Source organism: Gavia stellata, chromosome 5, assembly GCF_030936135.1.
Source record: "Gavia stellata isolate bGavSte3 chromosome 5, bGavSte3.hap2, whole genome shotgun sequence".
NCBI classification, from domain to species: Eukaryota; Metazoa; Chordata; class Aves; order Gaviiformes; family Gaviidae; genus Gavia; species Gavia stellata.
The window spans coordinates 42,634,584-42,652,296 of record NC_082598.1 but is presented as its reverse complement, the minus strand read 5'-3'; the positions used below and the strand labels follow the sequence as shown (position 1 = coordinate 42,652,296).

General features: G+C 39.2%; 1 protein-coding gene across 1 annotated transcript; it reads right to left on the bottom strand.

The window, feature by feature from the left end:
* Positions 1-12,609: 12,609 nt before the first annotated feature.
* Positions 12,610-17,426, bottom strand: MFAP3L (microfibril associated protein 3 like). The gene is made up of 2 exons (XM_009817770.1): positions 17,144-17,426; positions 12,610-13,472 (listed from the first exon to the last, which is right to left on the bottom strand). The coding sequence occupies exons 1-2, from the start codon at positions 17,424-17,426 to the stop codon at positions 12,610-12,612; spliced, it is 1,146 nt and encodes a 381-aa protein (XP_009816072.1).
* Positions 17,427-17,713: the final 287 nt, after the last annotated feature.

The window sequence follows — 17,713 nt, the reverse complement described above, 5'->3', positions numbered from 1 at the left end:
CATTTTAAACACAGGTGTGTGTGTGTTTTATGTCTCAGTTCTTCTGAGAGCCCTCTCCTCTCAGTCCTGGGCATAATGATATACATAGCCTGTACCCCATTTTGAATTTACAGGAAAATCTTGGAATAAACAGAAAGGCCACATGCAGTAATGGGGAACAAAGAAGCAATAGCGGAGAAAAGACTGATGGCAAATATTGGGAAAGAGCCTGCACCCTTCACAATGGTACTATTCATATGTATAAATCATGTGCTTATGTGTTTTTCTGGATCTGGGCCTAACTGCACAACTGGATTTCTTTCAAGCAGCAAGTAAGTGCAAGAAAAAGCAGAAGACAAACTTAGACTCAGATTCCTCTGGTGGCGGGTGCAGTTCAGGCTCACAAATCAGAAAGTCAAGGATTGTAAAGGAAAGCTGCAAAAGACCTGGAAAAGAGAAGAGGGTAGAATGTGACTTTGCACAGTGGTGGTTTAGTGTTAGTATGTAAAATTGAAGATGCTTATTTGGTGAGCTTGAAGGTTCATTTTCCACCTTCTATTAATCTTTGGTTGTATTTTAAGAGAATGGGACTGGATGTGGACTAAAGCCCTTCTGAGGTAAAGAACAAGGCTATATTTTGGCCTCTGAGGAGGTTTACTCCTGTTTCAGTGCAGAAAAAGGTTTTGAAAGCTTTCGTAAGAGTGCATTATGAAACCCTGAATTGGTAATGGAAGGTGACTGTGAAAGATAGCAAGGGTATGGGGTGTGGTAACAGATTGGTGAATATCTTGAGTGCTGTGCAGTGTAGAACTGAAGTGCATGTGGGTCACAGCAGATTCCCTTCACATCTGAACAGTGTTAATATGCAGAAGGCAGAATACAGCTTGTTCATCTGCTGGATTGGAGATCCTACTACCTTGCTTAATCTGTTGTTTTGTCAGGTAGCCAGTTGGCAGCCTAAGCTCTGTGCCATATATTTTCTTATTTTTTAATGTTTGTGTGTTGCATAATAAAAATGAGAGGTGTGGAAATAAAATTGCAGCTTGATCAGTTTCATTTTGAAGTAAATCACTTGAATGGAAAATTAATGGCTATTCTAAAGTGTATTTTCCTCTACACAGATACACATGGAAATAGAAAAAGCATTTATTAATTGATGATACAGTAATGTCATCTAAAGATGTAGTGAAACAGGAAGATAATTGGATTAATGTATAAAATACAATATTTGAGCCCAACAGATCTAACAAATGTGACACTGTGCTTTATCTAATGAGTGTAAATGAAATATCACACGAGATTAGAGAATGCAGTGCTTTGTACTGCAGAATCTTCCATTCCTGTTCCAACCATATAGCCATAAACATAAGTCATTCATGACAAAAATCAATTATCTTAGTTTTCTGACAGCTTTTGTTCACTGTTCCTAGGAACTGTTTTCTATCTTTTCTCAAGAGGGTATTTAGAATTTAAGCTCCCTCTCTCTGCTTGTTTATTATGTACAGTGCCATTCACTTGCCAAGTGACCATGGTGCCAAGTTCCAGCTTGGCATTTGTGGAACACTTTCCTTTCATTTCCTTGAGAATACATGCTTTGGCCTCTCTGAAGCCAGCAAATTCTGAGCACTCCAATGAAGTGGTGTAGTCTAGGCTGAAGTGGGCAGAAATATTACCAGCATCTGTCTCAGTGTTTGTGGCTACAACACAGTGCAAATGATAACAGTTATTGATGATAGCCTGGAGGCAAGCTGAGGACAACCACCATCATTGAGAAAATATTGATTTTTCTAGGATAGCCTGTGTTTGTTCTGCGAATTGCAAATAGACACAGAATACAATTTATACCATTGTGAGAAGTTGTGATTAAGTCTGGAATCTGTGTTCTCTTAACCCTTCATTGCTCAATTTTCACAGGTTAAAAAAATACCATATAAATCTCTCCTTTAAAACACAGCTATAGCTCAAGTTGTACTTTGTTATATCGGGCCAGCATCCTGCCATTATAGAATGAGAAGATGAATAAGCATACAGGGCTTAACCAGGCAGAGGCTTTGAATCTGTCAATTCATCTTGATGTGCCTAGCTTCCACACATCCTCCTTTAGAACAGAATAGTTGGTCTGTTAGGTCTCTGAGGACTAGCTTTTTACTTGTGTGCTAGCAAGTGAATCCTGTGCCTTCTTGTAAGTTAGTAATGGGGAGAGACAGGGCAAGAAGAGCCGGAACAAATCTCCATTAGGATTAGACAAGCTTGTAGCTGCTCAGTAAGAAGCAAAATCTGGCTGGTCAGAGCCTGAATAGGCAGAAGGACAAGGAGCTGAGCTGATGATGGGTGACATAGTTCTTTGGAGAAGAGGGGGTAGGGGTAGGGAGCTGATTTGGCTGAAGGTGTTTTTCAGTAGTAAGTGTGGGACTGTGTGCTGGTTTTGGCTGGGATAGAGTTAATTTTCTTCATAGTAGCTAGTATGGGGCTGTGTTTTGAATTTGTGCTGGAAACAGTGTTGGTAATACAGGGATGTTTTCATTATTGCTGAGCAGTGCTTGGACAGAGTCAAAGCCTTTTCTGCTTCTCACACTACTCTGCCAGTGAGTAGGCTGGGGGTGCACAAGAAGTTGGGAGGGGACACAGCTGGGACAGCTGACCCTGACTGACCAAAGGGATATTCCATACCATATGATGTTATGCTCAGTATATAAACTAGGAGGAAAGCTGGCTGGGAGACTGCTGCTTGGGGACTGGCTGGGCATTGTTTGGTTGGTGGTGAGCAATTGTTTTCATTTGCATCACTTGTCTGTCTTGGATTTTATTTTGCTCTCTTTGTTATTTTCCTTTTCATTACAAGTTGTTGTTGTTGTCATTATTATTAGCAGTATTAGTATTATTTTATTTCAATTATTAAACTGTTCTTATCTCAACTGATGAGTTTTCTCACTTTTACCCTTCCAATTCTCTTCCCCCTGTCCTGCTGAGGGTGGGACTGAGCGAGTGGCTATGTGGTACTTAGTTGCTGCGTGGGGTTAAACCACGACAAACTGTCATCTTAATTCCACATCTATTGTACTGGCCCAGTCTGCCTCCAGCTCACTCCTGCCTGCCTGTTCTCATCTGTTCCCGGCTTGTCCAGATTCACAGCATTACAGCCCTTTTCCACTTGAATACTGGCCTCTGGGAGAGTCTTTTTCTGGTACGGTACAAAGACAAGCTCACATCTATCTGCCAGTACAGCTGAGCTGCCCATTCCTCTGTGCATTTGCATGGTCTTCAGTAGTTGCCTCACTGAAGAGCCCATCTTTAGTCTCACTTGAAGAACTATGAGGTAGTCCTAGAGCAAATATCGAAGAGGGGTACTTTGGTCACAATGTCATGCCAAAAGGAAGGAACAGGGTTCTCATGAAAGGGTCTGACTCCACCGCCCCAGCACAGAGCCTTTGGTGATGCTCCCAGTACCCTTCTCTAGTCAGGAAACAGGCTTGATTTTTCAGATGCAGTGCCATCACCTGAACAGTTTGGGGACTGCATTTTGCAACACCTTCCATAGTCTCCTGGACATTGCCAATTTTCCTGATGCGGAATAATGTTTGCCTCCTTATAGTATCATGGGTTACCCTGAGAAGTGTCTTTAGCTGCTGTCTGACAACTGACAGTGGCCTACAGGGAGGGATGAGCTTCCATGCTGCAGTAAGCTCCATCTTTGGTGATATTCTAGCTCCTGCATCAATTTTACAAGCAATTACCTAGGTGTTGGGTTTTTTCTGAAAAACATGTGAAACGTTATGTACTTCAGAGGCTTTCAGTCCCTGCTTCCCTGCTGAGCAGGGATGGGTTTTCTCTGGGTTTTTTTTCTGAAATTGGTGTAGAGTAGGAACATAGTTCATACCACATTTGGCTAATGCTCTGGGGCTATTTCTGGTAACTGCAACAGGAGTTACAGTGTCAGGGTAGGTCTATTATATGTTCTAGTAAAATAACTAGTAGTCTGATGCAGACTCCATGAATAACAGATTTGGAGCCTTTCACCTCATTTGTGGTGTGTATATATTAAAGAATGAGCTCTGTGCTTAACAGAGATTACACGGGGATTACAAAATATAGAAACTGTAGTTGCAAAAAGCAGTTTTATTCAGCAGCAGATTACTGTCATTTTAGTGCACCTATGAAAAACTGGAGGTTCTATTTAAAAGAATACAGAAAACCAGACTCTATTAACATGTAGATATCAGCCTATATGGAAATACAGCATTTCAGTTAAAAAAAGATGTGAAAAAGCACTTATCAATGCATTTGAAATTAATATAATTTACATAGGGTCACCAAGCTGCCTGCAGTCTCTTCAAAAAAATCTGATTTAGAGAGGTCCCTGCACTTAGCAAGCTATCCAACGAATAAGATAAGCCAATCCAGATAATGGGTAGCTGATGTACAAGTGTAGGGATTGTGCAAATGTGCTAGTCCATCCATGATGGGAGGCTAAGCAAAAAGAAACATGTTATTTAAGGCAGAGATGTATCATATGTGACTTTTTTGAAGTGAACAAACAAAAGAACATATTCACAGACCCATATATAACTGAGGACGCTTATTTCACTTGTGTCTTGGGAATTATGGCTTTACCTGTTCTGTTGATGCTGTTCTGCAAAAGAAATCTGCTTCAGCCTATTGATTAGTTCATCCTGCACCAATCTGGGAGTAGTTAATTGTACATCTGCATAATTAAAATTGAATTATACCCATGAGTGTTCCTGCCCCAAAATAGGCAACTGAAAAAAATTAGAATTTATCCTCTGATTTATTTTAAAACCTGGGCAAACAAAACAAAATCCAAACAGTAAAACAAAACACAAGAAAGGTATCAAAATAGAACGCCACCATGGGGAAAGGAAGCAAGAAGATAAATCTTTGGAATATTGATTTTTCTTTTTTTTACACAAAGAAGAGATCACACAGAGTAGAGAATATTTAACCAAGAGGAAGACAGCAGAAAAGAAATAAATGAACTTCTACCAATCCCTTAAGGAAGCTGTGGTCACCTAAGCAGAACCATAAAAAGGACTAGATATATCTTCCCTGATAAAAGGTATCCTGAGAGAAGGGCTGGGCAATATTTTTCATATTCTTGTGATGATTTACTTTGATGTTGGGGGTGAAAATTTCATTGGTTTTAGGAATCACCTTTTTCTCCACTTGAGTATGTTTAAAAACAAATGAACACATGATTAAATGAGTTAGAATAATACACTTTGAAGATAAATAATCTCTGGATCTTTTGAGTGAGGAGAAAAATTTTCCATTTAAATCTCCTTAAGTTTCTTTCTATTTTTTACCATCTTTTCCTGAGGCTGTTTACCCTGCATGTATTAGACAGAAGGATAATGAAGCATTTTAAACAGGCAGGATCCATGCTAGTCTTCTTAGAAGGGAGCTTTTCTTTCTGGCTTGTATTTTTTTGAATCCTGCTTTCTGAATAAGGTAGTGTTCACCAGCAGGAAGGAGTTAAAGGATACCCAAACAACTCAGGAGCTATCTGTCTGTCAGGGCTAATCTTTAGGTAGAAGCAATAAGAGCCTTCAGAAAGAGGGAAGTGGTGGCAGCATTTATTTTGCTTCTCTGTAATTATCAATTGAGAATGCCTGGGCCTCACCCATTAATAAATATGAGCAGTTTATTGGGTGGTATAATCAAAACCTATGCAAGAGAAGACAGATATTTCAGAAAGATCATAGAATCATTTAGGTTAGAAAAGACCCTTAAGATCATCAAGTCCAACTGTAACCCTAACCCTGCCAAGTCCACCACAAAACCATGTCCCTAAGCGCCTCATCCACACATCTTCTAAATACTTCCAGTGAGGGTGACTCAACCACCTCCCTGGGCAGCCTGTTCCAATGTCTGACAACCCTTTCAGTGAAGAAATTTTTCCTACTATCCAGTCTAAACCTCCACTGATGCAACTTGAGGCCATTTCCTCTTCTCCTATCACTTGGGAGAGGAGACCAGCACCCACCTCTCTACAACCTCCTTTCAGGTAGTTGTAGAGAGCGATGTGGTCTTCCCTCAGCCTCCTCTTCTCCAGGCTAAACAATTCCAGTTCCCTCAACCGCTCCTCATAAGGTTTATGCTCCAGGATCAGCTTGTGCATCTCCAATAGGAGCTCCCAAACTCCGTGGCTCCACGACAGGACAGGGTGGCAGTCTGTGGTTGGCCTTTGATACATAGCTAAATAGTCCTGAAAATAACTTCAAAAATGGTAGATGAAGGAGACAAGGCTCTTTCTGATAACTCTTGTAGTTTTTTCCATGCTTATGATGCTTGCCCGCATAGGAAAGGTCTGGTTAGAGTAGATATAACAGGAATCTGTTCTCAAAATAGAAAATGGCTATAGAATGGTAAATTAATGTGATACTTATGCTACATTTCCACTCAATCATAAGCAAGGTTTTACATGTATTGTCCATGTATAGAAGGCTGGCTGTTAATTTTTTTCATTCTTGCCTTGTCGTCTTGTGGTATGAAATAGCTTCTCATTACGTAACTTGGGTGTCCTAAGTCTGTCACATTTGTTTGCTGCCATACGTTCTGATTTTTAAAAAGAAATTGGTAACTTAGTTTATGTTACTGTCTTTGACCAATTTACAGACTTAGACATGATACCATGGATTCACAAGTCAGACTTTACTGTAAGAGTATAATGACTAAGTTTGGGCCTGGGAGCCAGAGAGCTAAATATAGTACGTAGCATTACAGCCTGGTACAGCTGGGGAAAAAAAAAAATCCATTTTGGGACTTATGAAAAGTCAGTTTGGAACAGAGGTGCCTGGAGTGCAGAAAAACTTGCCCTGACCACTAACTTCACTCTGTTCTCATTTGAGAACTAGCATTGTGGAGCTGGTGGGGACAGACAGAAGTGCAGGAAGGTAAGACAGGGAGAGGAAGAGATGGAAGAAATGGACACTGAAAAGGAACTGATTCTCAAGTCTGCTAGCTGGTTATTCCAGGCACTGGTGCAGGATGTGGGCTAGAAAATGTCCAGACCTGTGGGAAAGTGGTGTTATAGGACTGCAAATATCTGGGCTACCAGCCCTGAGCTATGCACTGGCTTTCCCTGGCTCCAGTCTTACTAGGAGAGCTGAGACCCCCCCACTGTCCCCATCTTTGTGTCTGTGGAGGTACCACAGCAGCTTTTAGTTTTGGAGTGCCTCTGTAGTACTGATGTAAGGCAGTCTCCTCCACATGATAAATCTTTTCTTTGTAAGAAGCACTGGGGCTGGGGAGAACCTGTTTGACAGCGTTCAGGAGCGTAGCTCACTGGAACCAACTGCTTGGTGGTACCCTGCCTTCCTGAAAAATGCTCCAACAAAGCTGTTGAAGGAGTTCAGCATGCTGGAGGGGAGCATCCTGAAGTGGTGCTGTTCCATATTAAAAAAAAAAAAGTCACAGCATATCAAACTGCTCCAGTTGCAAGACAGGGTCCCATGCTGAGACAACAAAATAGCATGAGACTAGCCCTACGCATTCCATTTTTATAATCAGTTTGTGACCCCTTCACTATTTTTCATTGATACTTCTAGATAAATTGTGGATGTCTCTGAGCCCCATTAACTCAGATGAAACTGTTAAATAAAAATGCTTCTAAAAATCTTTTTCAAAATTGGAGCACTCTTTCAAACAGCAGAGTTAAAACACGAAATAAATAGCTGTTGTTCTCCTGCTATTGGCTGTTTTTCAGCCTAGAACAGGCAGCTGGCAAGAGCAAATCTTTCATGTGTGAAAAAGAAAGTCCCTCCCACTCCATCTCTGTCAGTGACTGCCACTAGCTGCTAGGTGTGTAGGACCAGCAGAGCCAGGACAAGGTATTACAGTGCCTGCTTCAACTAAGTCCTGCTGAAGACTGTTAGGGACTGATACAGTCCAGCTGCTGTGGGACAGGAAAGCCATTTCACCTCATCCTTTTAGGGTGGATGAAGGAATGCTTCTATTTTGTCTTGGTACTAGGGTGCCTCTGGTAGAAGAGACACTTACTTTGTTGGCCCCAACTCTGAAACAGCAGCAAGACTTCTTGCAAGGCCCCATGACAGGGCTCAGAGAGGAAACAGGTGACAAAAAAGTGCTTCGGATTACATGCTAAAGTGCTGACATTCGGCCAAAGAGAAAGTGCTACATACATGAGCCATCTAGGCTATTGATAACAACACCGATTAACAACTGGGTCTATAGTCTGAATAATGACAACAGCTCCCTTTCAGAGCTTTATTAAAATTTCCTTTCCAGGTAAATAACTGTTTCTCCTGATGAAATTTTCTAGAATATTAGCAGAAGTACAATGAAAGTCGTAGTTTACTTCCACTTGAACTGGAGCCGTGGCATACTCTTACTAGGAAACCATGATCTTGTGTACGAATCTGGCATACTCTGTGCAAATTCTTTATTGAAACAATGATCAATTTACAAGCTGGATCACATTTCATTTTGCCACTTCAGCATGAACTGGTCTCTGTGGTTTACGGCCATGAAACTATAAAATGGTAACAGTTATTTAAATCAAAATACAGTAACTGCTTCTCAAAAGAACACATTCGTATTTGTCTTACATTTCTTGTAAAATCAAAAAGGATTTCATAATAAATGAAATAGAACTTCAGATACTTTAGTGCAAGCATTTCCTTTGCATCTAGAAGCTTTCAGTTGTCCCAGTAAGTATGGCATACTTTGGAGGCCAACTCCTAAAATAGCATGCTGCCAAGATATTCCATGAGAACTTTTAAAATTCAACACTGTTAACACTTTCCAGAATTAGTTGATCTGAACCAAACCAAACGTCAGAAAGCTCTAGTTATATGTTACAGTACTTTTGTCAAAAGGTAACTGCAAATGGAGGAATTGACATAGTATCTACATTAGAATAAAACAGGCACTGATTTAAAAAAAAAAACATCTGCCAGTATATGCCATTCTGCAAGTCTTACAGTCATACAGTAATTTTTAAGCACAGGAACAAACTGCTACGCCTCACCTAATACCAATAAACCTACATAAAAATGCTGACCTACGGATTCTTTTAAATTTTTCAAATTACAATCTCAAAAAATGACTGAAGGGTAGGTTTCATCACAAGCATACTCAAATCAGAAAACAAAAAAGGATCAATAGTAAACGAATGCTGCCGAAAACCAAAATGTTGAATAAGTAGATAGTGAGTACTATCTTCAAGTGGTCTGATTAATATGGTCTTACATTTAGTGCAAAAAGAATAGTAAGTGTGTAAAATTCAAATCCAGCACTGATTTCTTGTGCTGCAGAAATCTAGTCACGTTTCAATGAAGTTTTGGCAACAATATTTTAAAATAGTGTAAATGTATCCTGCAAATCTCTCTTCCTTTCTAAGCCTGGCTTGGTGTTCCTTATACTTTTAGAACGCAAATTCAGTTGGACTGGATTTTCCAGATTCTGAGTGTTTAAAGAACCATTAGTGTTTGGTGATATAATAAATAGAACAATGTAACAAAAGGTGTGCATAGTCCAATGATGGGAACGGATCACACTAATGTCCCTGAAGTGCTTAAGGTGCATGAAAATACATAACAATGCAAATGTTACTGTTTCCTTTGAGCCATCATTAATTTGATGTTTGTTAATTGTGTTCTTGCACCATAAAATAGCCATTTCCTAAGAAATACTGCAAGACAGAATTGTTTACTTTATAATAGCACAGCCAGAAAGTTTGGAACAGAAAAGATGGGTTTGGATCCTGCTTCCCATCTATCTCCCACAAAGGAAGTGCCTGAAAGCATGTAAAAAGCTTTACGCTTACAGGTGTTATATAATGGATGCATAAAGATACTGAGCAGCATACATGAAAACAGAAAAAATACATAAACCAGAACCATTACAATCTGTATTTTGTTCAGATACAGTGCTGTTCTGTTTTTATTCCGATAATACCACAAAGTTAAATGTCCAAAGTCTTTATAGCAGACTGGCTGGACCAGTCCTACCTCTGAATTCTCAACTGAGTCCAGCTCCAGCAAAGTCAAGGTTCCCTTTGACCTTGTGACATGCACCTATTATGTGCATCTAATCCAAATAACTGTTGCTCATACATGGTTTGCAGCGTATGTTTGTGTGGACTTCAAATACATGCTCCTTGTGAGCAACCCCTAGGAAAATACACAATCTGTATCTTCAAGGAAATTTACACAGAGATACTGAAGAAAACCAGGGGGATTGTTTGCTCTCAAATGTTTCTCAATAAATAAATAGTAAAAAGGCTGGAGGACAGCCTGAGGGCAGCAGTCAGGATCAGAACTGCCTGGTACCAATCACCATACGAATACATGAAGGGTTCTGGTCTCTACTGTAAAAAGTTCATAATTAAAAAACAATCAAAAGTACTGTATTTTAATAAATAATTTTGAAATAGTATTTTTTTTTTTATTTTAAAGTGTAATTTTAAACTTTTTTTTTTTGCTTTCAAGGAGACTATCCTTGCTGATCTGTGCAATCTTAGTTGGGTACCAGGCAGGTAACTTCAGAATGCATGAGCATTGTTTGTAAGTGCTGGACAGGCAGAAAAATCAAGATGCCTCTTTTCAGGAGGTTAAGGTGAAGTAAAATAATTTAGTGCAAGCTCCTGCTTTTGTTTCTGCCCTTGTCCTTTTTCATATCAGAAGCAAATTAAGCGACTTGAAAAATTGTTGTGAACACTAAACAGAAATGTACTTTGGACTTAGAAGTTAACAGTTTGCATCAGTAGTATTTTCAGTCACGCTGGTCAGAAGCGAGGTTCTTTATAGTATTCTCTTAATCTACCCTGCGTTCTAGATTTGTATTGCTTCACTGGAACTAAAATACTTCCAGCCACATTCCTAAAGGGACTTTGCCCTTGCATGTTTCCTTTTGGGCATGTGCAAATGCATTTTGTATAGATGCCTGTCACTGTGGTGAGCACAAACAAACATTAGGCAACTAAATGCTGTCATTTTCACAAGTTGGTCACAAAATCTGAAGTCCGTTATTAAGCATGTATTTTCCTTAATAACCATAGAAAGGTAAACATGAAGCCTTCTCTGCATCACCTACATAATTCACGGGGTGTTCCTGTATTACACTGCTAGTGAAGGTCTGCACTTTAACATGAGGAAGTTGACATAAAACCTCAGTTCACTATCAAGGGTTTTTTTAGATAGCTGCAACATTTACTTTGTTGGTCTCAATTACCCGTGCAGTTAATATACCTGATTGCCTCCAACAGACACCTTATGTAGATGTGGCTACTTCAATAAAATGTCCAGAGAGCCATCCATGCATCATCTCCCCATAGACCTAAGTAACTTCTTTTTCTGCAATATACTTGATTCCAGATTTGAGTATCTATATTTACACTACAGTCCTCCTAAAAAATTATAAAGTGATAGTTTGTTCATTAGTTTCAAATTAAATGTGTGTCAGGTAATTAAGTAATATGCTATTAATCCTACACAAACTCTTCCCTGTAAGTGCTTTCTTTCCAGACTCACTCTGGAGAAGATCCTTTTTATTGTCTGTCTGCAATAGAAATTACCACTTCTACTCCTGGCATTTCCTGGCATAAATGTGATCCTGTTTAATGCCACAATTGCTGTGATCATTAAAGCTTTACTGGGGTAGAGTCACATGTACTCAAGCAATTAGCATCCTACATAGGTAGGAGGTTCTTAAAATACCAAAGCAATTATAACACAGTAAACAGTTTGTGTGATCATCATTGTAATTTCACAGGACACTTGATTATAATATTTTTTTTTTTAGTTTGGATAAACCTGCGTATCTTCTGGTAAGGTAGTGCATACTTACTCCTACCAAATTACTATAAAACAAGACATCTTGCATATTTGCAGCTGTTTTCCATATAAACTGGCAAAGTAAAAAATGGTCAAATATATGCAAAAAACCCCTGCAGAGCTGTTGTGACTGCAACTTTCTGCAAGATGTTTATGGGCTTTTCCATTTGTAAAATACACCTCAAAGTTGTTTCTCAATGTGAAAAAAACAATTGTTGGCATCTTCATTCCATGGAAAAGGGAAAACTATTTCCCTTGTGCCTAAGCAGTGTGGTCTCAAATGAAATGGAAACATTTTAACTTTCTTTAATAGCCCTCTAAATCACAATGCAGCTGAGCAAACAGGCTTTGTAAATGGGATCTATTAGGATTTTATTTGGCTACTGGAGTGCTGCCTCTTGGGCAATATTTCAAATTCACAAGATAATATTTGCAAAAATGCAATAAATGGAAATAACGAGAGTGAAGGACGAAAATTAAAACCAGTTTTATGTTTAGTAAGTTCAAGTGTCCTACATCAAAGACTACCCATGAGTTCCAGGCAGCCACTACAGGTGACTCAAACCTAGAAAATGCTGAGGTAAATGTTTCTTGGAAATACTCCTAATCAAAAAGAGCAATTAATATTAATGTAATAGCAATTACTCTGCCATACATCATGGTAAACTAAAGTCAAACTGAGAAGAAAGTGCCAAATAATCCACATACATGCTTTTGCTATGATAGTCTCCAGGTAAGGCTTAGCGGCAAGTACAATATGTATTTTTAAAAGAGCTCCACCTGATTTTCCTGCTATGCATAGATTCAGGAGTAACTATTATACATGGCTTTCATATATAATGCATGTATTTTTGTCATTTGCCAATGCTGTGTCATCAGAACTGAGTTCAGCAGAAGGCTCAGGAGGGGGCTCTGCAGGAAGTGCTGGTGTTTGAGGAGTGTCTTCTTCCTTGGTGTCCAACTGCACGCTTTCTTGCGACTGACCGTCCATACAGTCCTTTTTGGACAATGGGTGAACTGACACTTTTATTGCAATCTGTTGAGGTGGTTCGTGCAGTGATGATGCATCAGAGTCCGCTGTGGGAGAGTCACTGCGCTTCAAAGCATTCGGGATCATATACAGCTCATCTGTTTCAGTGGTTTCCTGGCCTTCTGCTGTCTGCCGTACAAAATTCTGTCCTTGCTCCTCCAGACCGACAACCTCCATAATTTCTTCCATTATAGTCCTGCAGTTCATGATGAGAGGTGGCAAAGGTACGCTCCGAGCAAGCTCTTCAATATAGCGAGCAAATTCCATGGTCTTGAACTGGGTTACTTTGGCAAGCTCGAGCGTTTTGGCTGAAGTGATAATTGGGATACGCTTTGCAATCTCAAAGGCTTTCTGGAGTTTCTCTGCCCCTTCTGTTCTAAAGAATTCATTGATTGCTTTCTCTGTTTTTTTCAGATGACTGCTCATCATACATAACCGAGTAATGTTCAGTATCATAACAATGGTAAAAGCTACAAGGCAGACGATCATGTAATAGATTCCCATATCTCCAGAGGTAAAAACAACCCTCAGTGTCACAGTATTGTTAACACTGCCATACATATTAGATGCGACACACGTGTATTTACCTCTGTCTTCAAAAGACACGCTGGTAATGTTTAGTAGCCCATTGTCAAGAAACCACCATTTTCCTGCTGGAGAGGAGACAGAGCAACTTAGTTAGAAGTATTTTGTTCACATGATCAGTATAGTCTTAAACATCAGCTTTGTCAGACTGGCTTCAGATTTTGGAAGAAGGAAATAATGCTCACAAGAATACACAGTATTTACCATCACAAAGGTCTATCTGTCCCTGAGACCCTAGCTGTGTTACTATCAAATCCCTGACATCAACTGTGAATAATTGGATCATGCCCTAAAAGTCTCATTAAAAAAATCAGTTAATATGCGGAACATCTATCACAATCTTACGGTCAGTTAACTTACAAAGATATGACTACTTACCCCAGAGAGCCTCCCAAACACATGCCACACTTCCTTAAAGAACAGTAACAATGGGATTGTGAGGCGGAAAAACCTACTAAGCCCTCCTTGTTTTGTTCCCTGACAACACATTTTCTTACAGTTGGGTTATTTTTGGTGTTTTGTTACAGTATCTCATATAATTCTGTTAATGTAAACTTTTAAAAAAGTAAAATTTCAGCCATCATGTACTACACTGCCTGCCTCTGAGGTGTTCAGAATTTAATTTTGAATTATGATTTTAAAAAAGGGAAATAGGACAGTAAGATGGATGGGAAAGAAAACCACCATGACCAACTAAAGAGAACATCTTGTCTGCCAGTGCGAACTTCTACACACCACGGTGGACCTTCTTTTACTTTTACATTTCTATCAGTGTAATATAATTGATATCTTTGGTTACTACACACAACCGTACATGTACATTTCATATCCTTTGAACCTGGCACAGCAGAACAATTTAGCTATTAAACTGAATTTGAAACAACATGTTAAAACCCAGCGCTCCTATCACTGTTCAAGTCATGCAAGATTCAGCTAGTTATTGTGTTTGCCCTTATATATTGATAACGAATTAGATTTTTAGTTCCTCAAGTAAGCTTCAGTTTTATTCAAATATCACTACCATTTAAGAGCTGAGGATGTGTACTTTTTGCCTTATTTGGTGTGATACGACTTACTGAATTGCAACTTTGCTATAAAAAACATGATTCAACTCCAATAGAAAAGCCTGGTGTCAATTCTTTTCTTCATGTAAACCCAACCCTGGAAGTGTTCACACGGTGGAGAGAATAGCCAGAAAATGTAGGAGTGCCTCTGTGCCTTCTGAACACTTCATACAGGGAGATGTCATACAGAAGATTTCCTTGTAACACAATGACATGGACTGATGTAAGCCAACAAGATCATCTAATATATACTGCTGCTTAGAGGCAGACTCAACTGTTTTCATTCTCTGTAACACAATCCCAAGCCATTCCTGACAGGTATCTGTTGACGGCAGTAATGGAATTTCAATAACCTTCCACAGCAAGGAGTTTCAGGTGTTTACCTGTTTTTACTATCAGAAAGTTGTTTTTCCTTAAACCTAAACTACCCAGCTGCAATTTAAGTCTATTAAGGCAGCTGAGCAAAGACAGAGAATCTGTGATTAGAGGACTAAACCAGCACAAAACTCCTGCACAGTGCATGTAAATCACAAGGCAAGGATTGCAGTCCTGCCACAGATTCATGTATACCTTGATTCTACTTTTATTTTATCCTTTTCATAGAAGTTCTTTCGTTGTTCAAAAGATTACTCTATTTTTTTACTTTATTTCTTTCAAGGAAGAATCTGGGCAATTCTGAAACTCATTAGTCAAAAAAACCCTTTAATTCAGAGTAGTTATGGGCTTTTACCATTTTGAAAGTTTTTCTAATTAAACATGGCTTATCCACATTGTCTTTTTACATTATCTCCAGTAGAAGCCTATGTAGAAAGTATTCCCACAAGGTCCCTGCCTCAGTTCCTGTATGAGCGGTTCTTAATTATATCTTTTTATCCTCTTACTTAGAATTTTTAACTTAGCTGAAACACTATTTTTTGCCCTAGCTTAATTCTTGAAAACAGCTGAATCACTTTGCCTGAAATTAAAAAATACAGCATAAAAAAAAAGCTCAGTCTAAAGCAGACCTTCACATAAAAAAATCACCCCAATCTGCTAAAGTTAGGAAAATTCAGAGGAAAACTCCCTTACAGAGGAAATGTCAGCATCTGTAACAGATGACACTTCTTTCTTCACCTCTAGAATAAGAAAAAAATGCAAAGTATTGGCTGCTCAGTATTTCCTTGAATTGCAGTGTTGGCAAAGTAGGTCTTTATTAATTGTAAACTGACAAGACGCCTTGCTGATATATTCAGGCTCCAGCTGTTATAAATGACATAATGGCATTGAACTGTGACTCAATGACTGGGTCTGTGCCATTGGATCCTGGCAGATAGTATAAGCTTAATGAGAAAACAATGATTAGAAAAGGTATCATTGCTGGGTTTTGATAACAGTTCAATGCCATACTCAACATAACTATATACACAGTAAAGAAAGTTCTTGTGGTAGGAAACATTTCTGACAGGAAGACAGTCAGTTTTCTTGAGGAAGTGCACTGTTGGAAGTCTACGTTAAAGTGATGTTGTCTTAATACTACATCTGCAATTTTTACTGACTTGGTCAAAGTTTTTGCTCACCTACCTGAATGTTTTTGTTAGTAGCTATGTCTCTCAGTTAACTATACAAAGACCTACAGTTAGATGCCTAACTAAAGGGGAAAATTTCTGTTAGTTAGCCTCAGTAAAAGACTCTAGTGCACTAATCACAGTATGTTGCCATGACTGCACAAATTGTATCTGAAAGTCTGCTTACGAGCTCAAGTAGTTCCTTTCTCTAGCTTTACTCAGAAAATGATAAAATACTGTAATGTAAAATATAACCAGTTATGCAGTAAGCTTTTACAGATACACTATGCTGTTGCACATCCAGCTGAGTCAATCATTACTCCTGTCACAGCACAGTTCTCCCCCAGGTCAGCTATTAGTTAGGCAAGCTATCTTGCATTTAGTATGAAAAACTATGAGTTTATTTCATCATGCTGTGAACAAAGCAGTCGGTATGGAAGGATTACATGAGCAAAACACCTTCCACCCCACCCCACAAAGGCTCCCTGGAAGTATAACCAGGATTATCGCCCAAACCTTCCATTTAAGGAAAACAAGCTCATGTGTAATTAAGGTCTCTGGCAAATGCAATTGAAGTCTTAGCTAAAGCCAAGAAGGATCAAACTTTGCTTGTCCTTCTGACTGCTGCCCTATATAGGTTTTTCTGTTGGTCATTCAGGGCATGTCCTGTTTCTCACACTCCCATGGCACTACACATAAAGACAGGAGGCATATCAGGAAGTTAGCTGTGTTGAATTCATGCCAGCAAACTATTCTCATATGTCAAGAGAATCCTCCCTTGAGTTGGAAAATAGCTTTTTAGTCTTTTTTGGTGCCAGAGATGAATAAAAGAGGACAGAATGGGAAATAGGATCAAACCTGAAGTCTTCCAATGAAAATAAGCCTGTCTAAACCTCCTGTTAAGTGCTTCAGCTTCTTGCTATGTGTTGCTATAAATAACACATTATAAAAACGTTATTGTTTTCTTCCAAGGTGTGCACAACAAATTTATGGCTGCCACCGGGCTTTCATATATTTTCACACAGGAAAACACCACAGTCAGGCCATTAAATTCAGGTTATTGGTCAACCTGCTGAAATCAGAAGTGGCTCTGGACAGCCTATATCAGTGAGAATACTAAGATCTTACCTTTACTCTCTTCCTCTTGGAGCAGGCGGCCGTTGGAATTGTACCATCTGTAATGTGGACTAGGACTACCTTGGACATTGCAGTCGATCAAGGCACTACTCCCCTCCTTGACTATAATATGGTCAATGTGGGAGATCACCACAGGCGCAGATCCCGTGTTCATGTCGGTGTGGTTGGAAGTGCTATTAGTCACATCCTCAGCAGTTGTCAAAGCTGCTAATAAGATGACAAGGTGTGTGGTAGGCAGAAAGTACAAAAAGTGGTGACTGTTCAGTATGTTCATTTTCCTTCAGTGGTATATGCAACTGGCTGGGAACTGGGATTGGTTCTGTTGAACGCAGGCCTTTGAGGTGAGGAGGTCACAGGAGAGTTCTACTTTGATCCGTGCAATTTTATGTTTAAAATATCCTATGAAATAAATAAATAAGTACAATGAGATGGCATGTATAAACAATCCATTAGATGTGCTCTTTTAAAATAGTGACACATCCATTAATGCATTTCACAATCATCAGCTCAGTGTCTTGTCTAAACGCTAATGTTATCACAGCCCTTATTCTTACTGGAAAA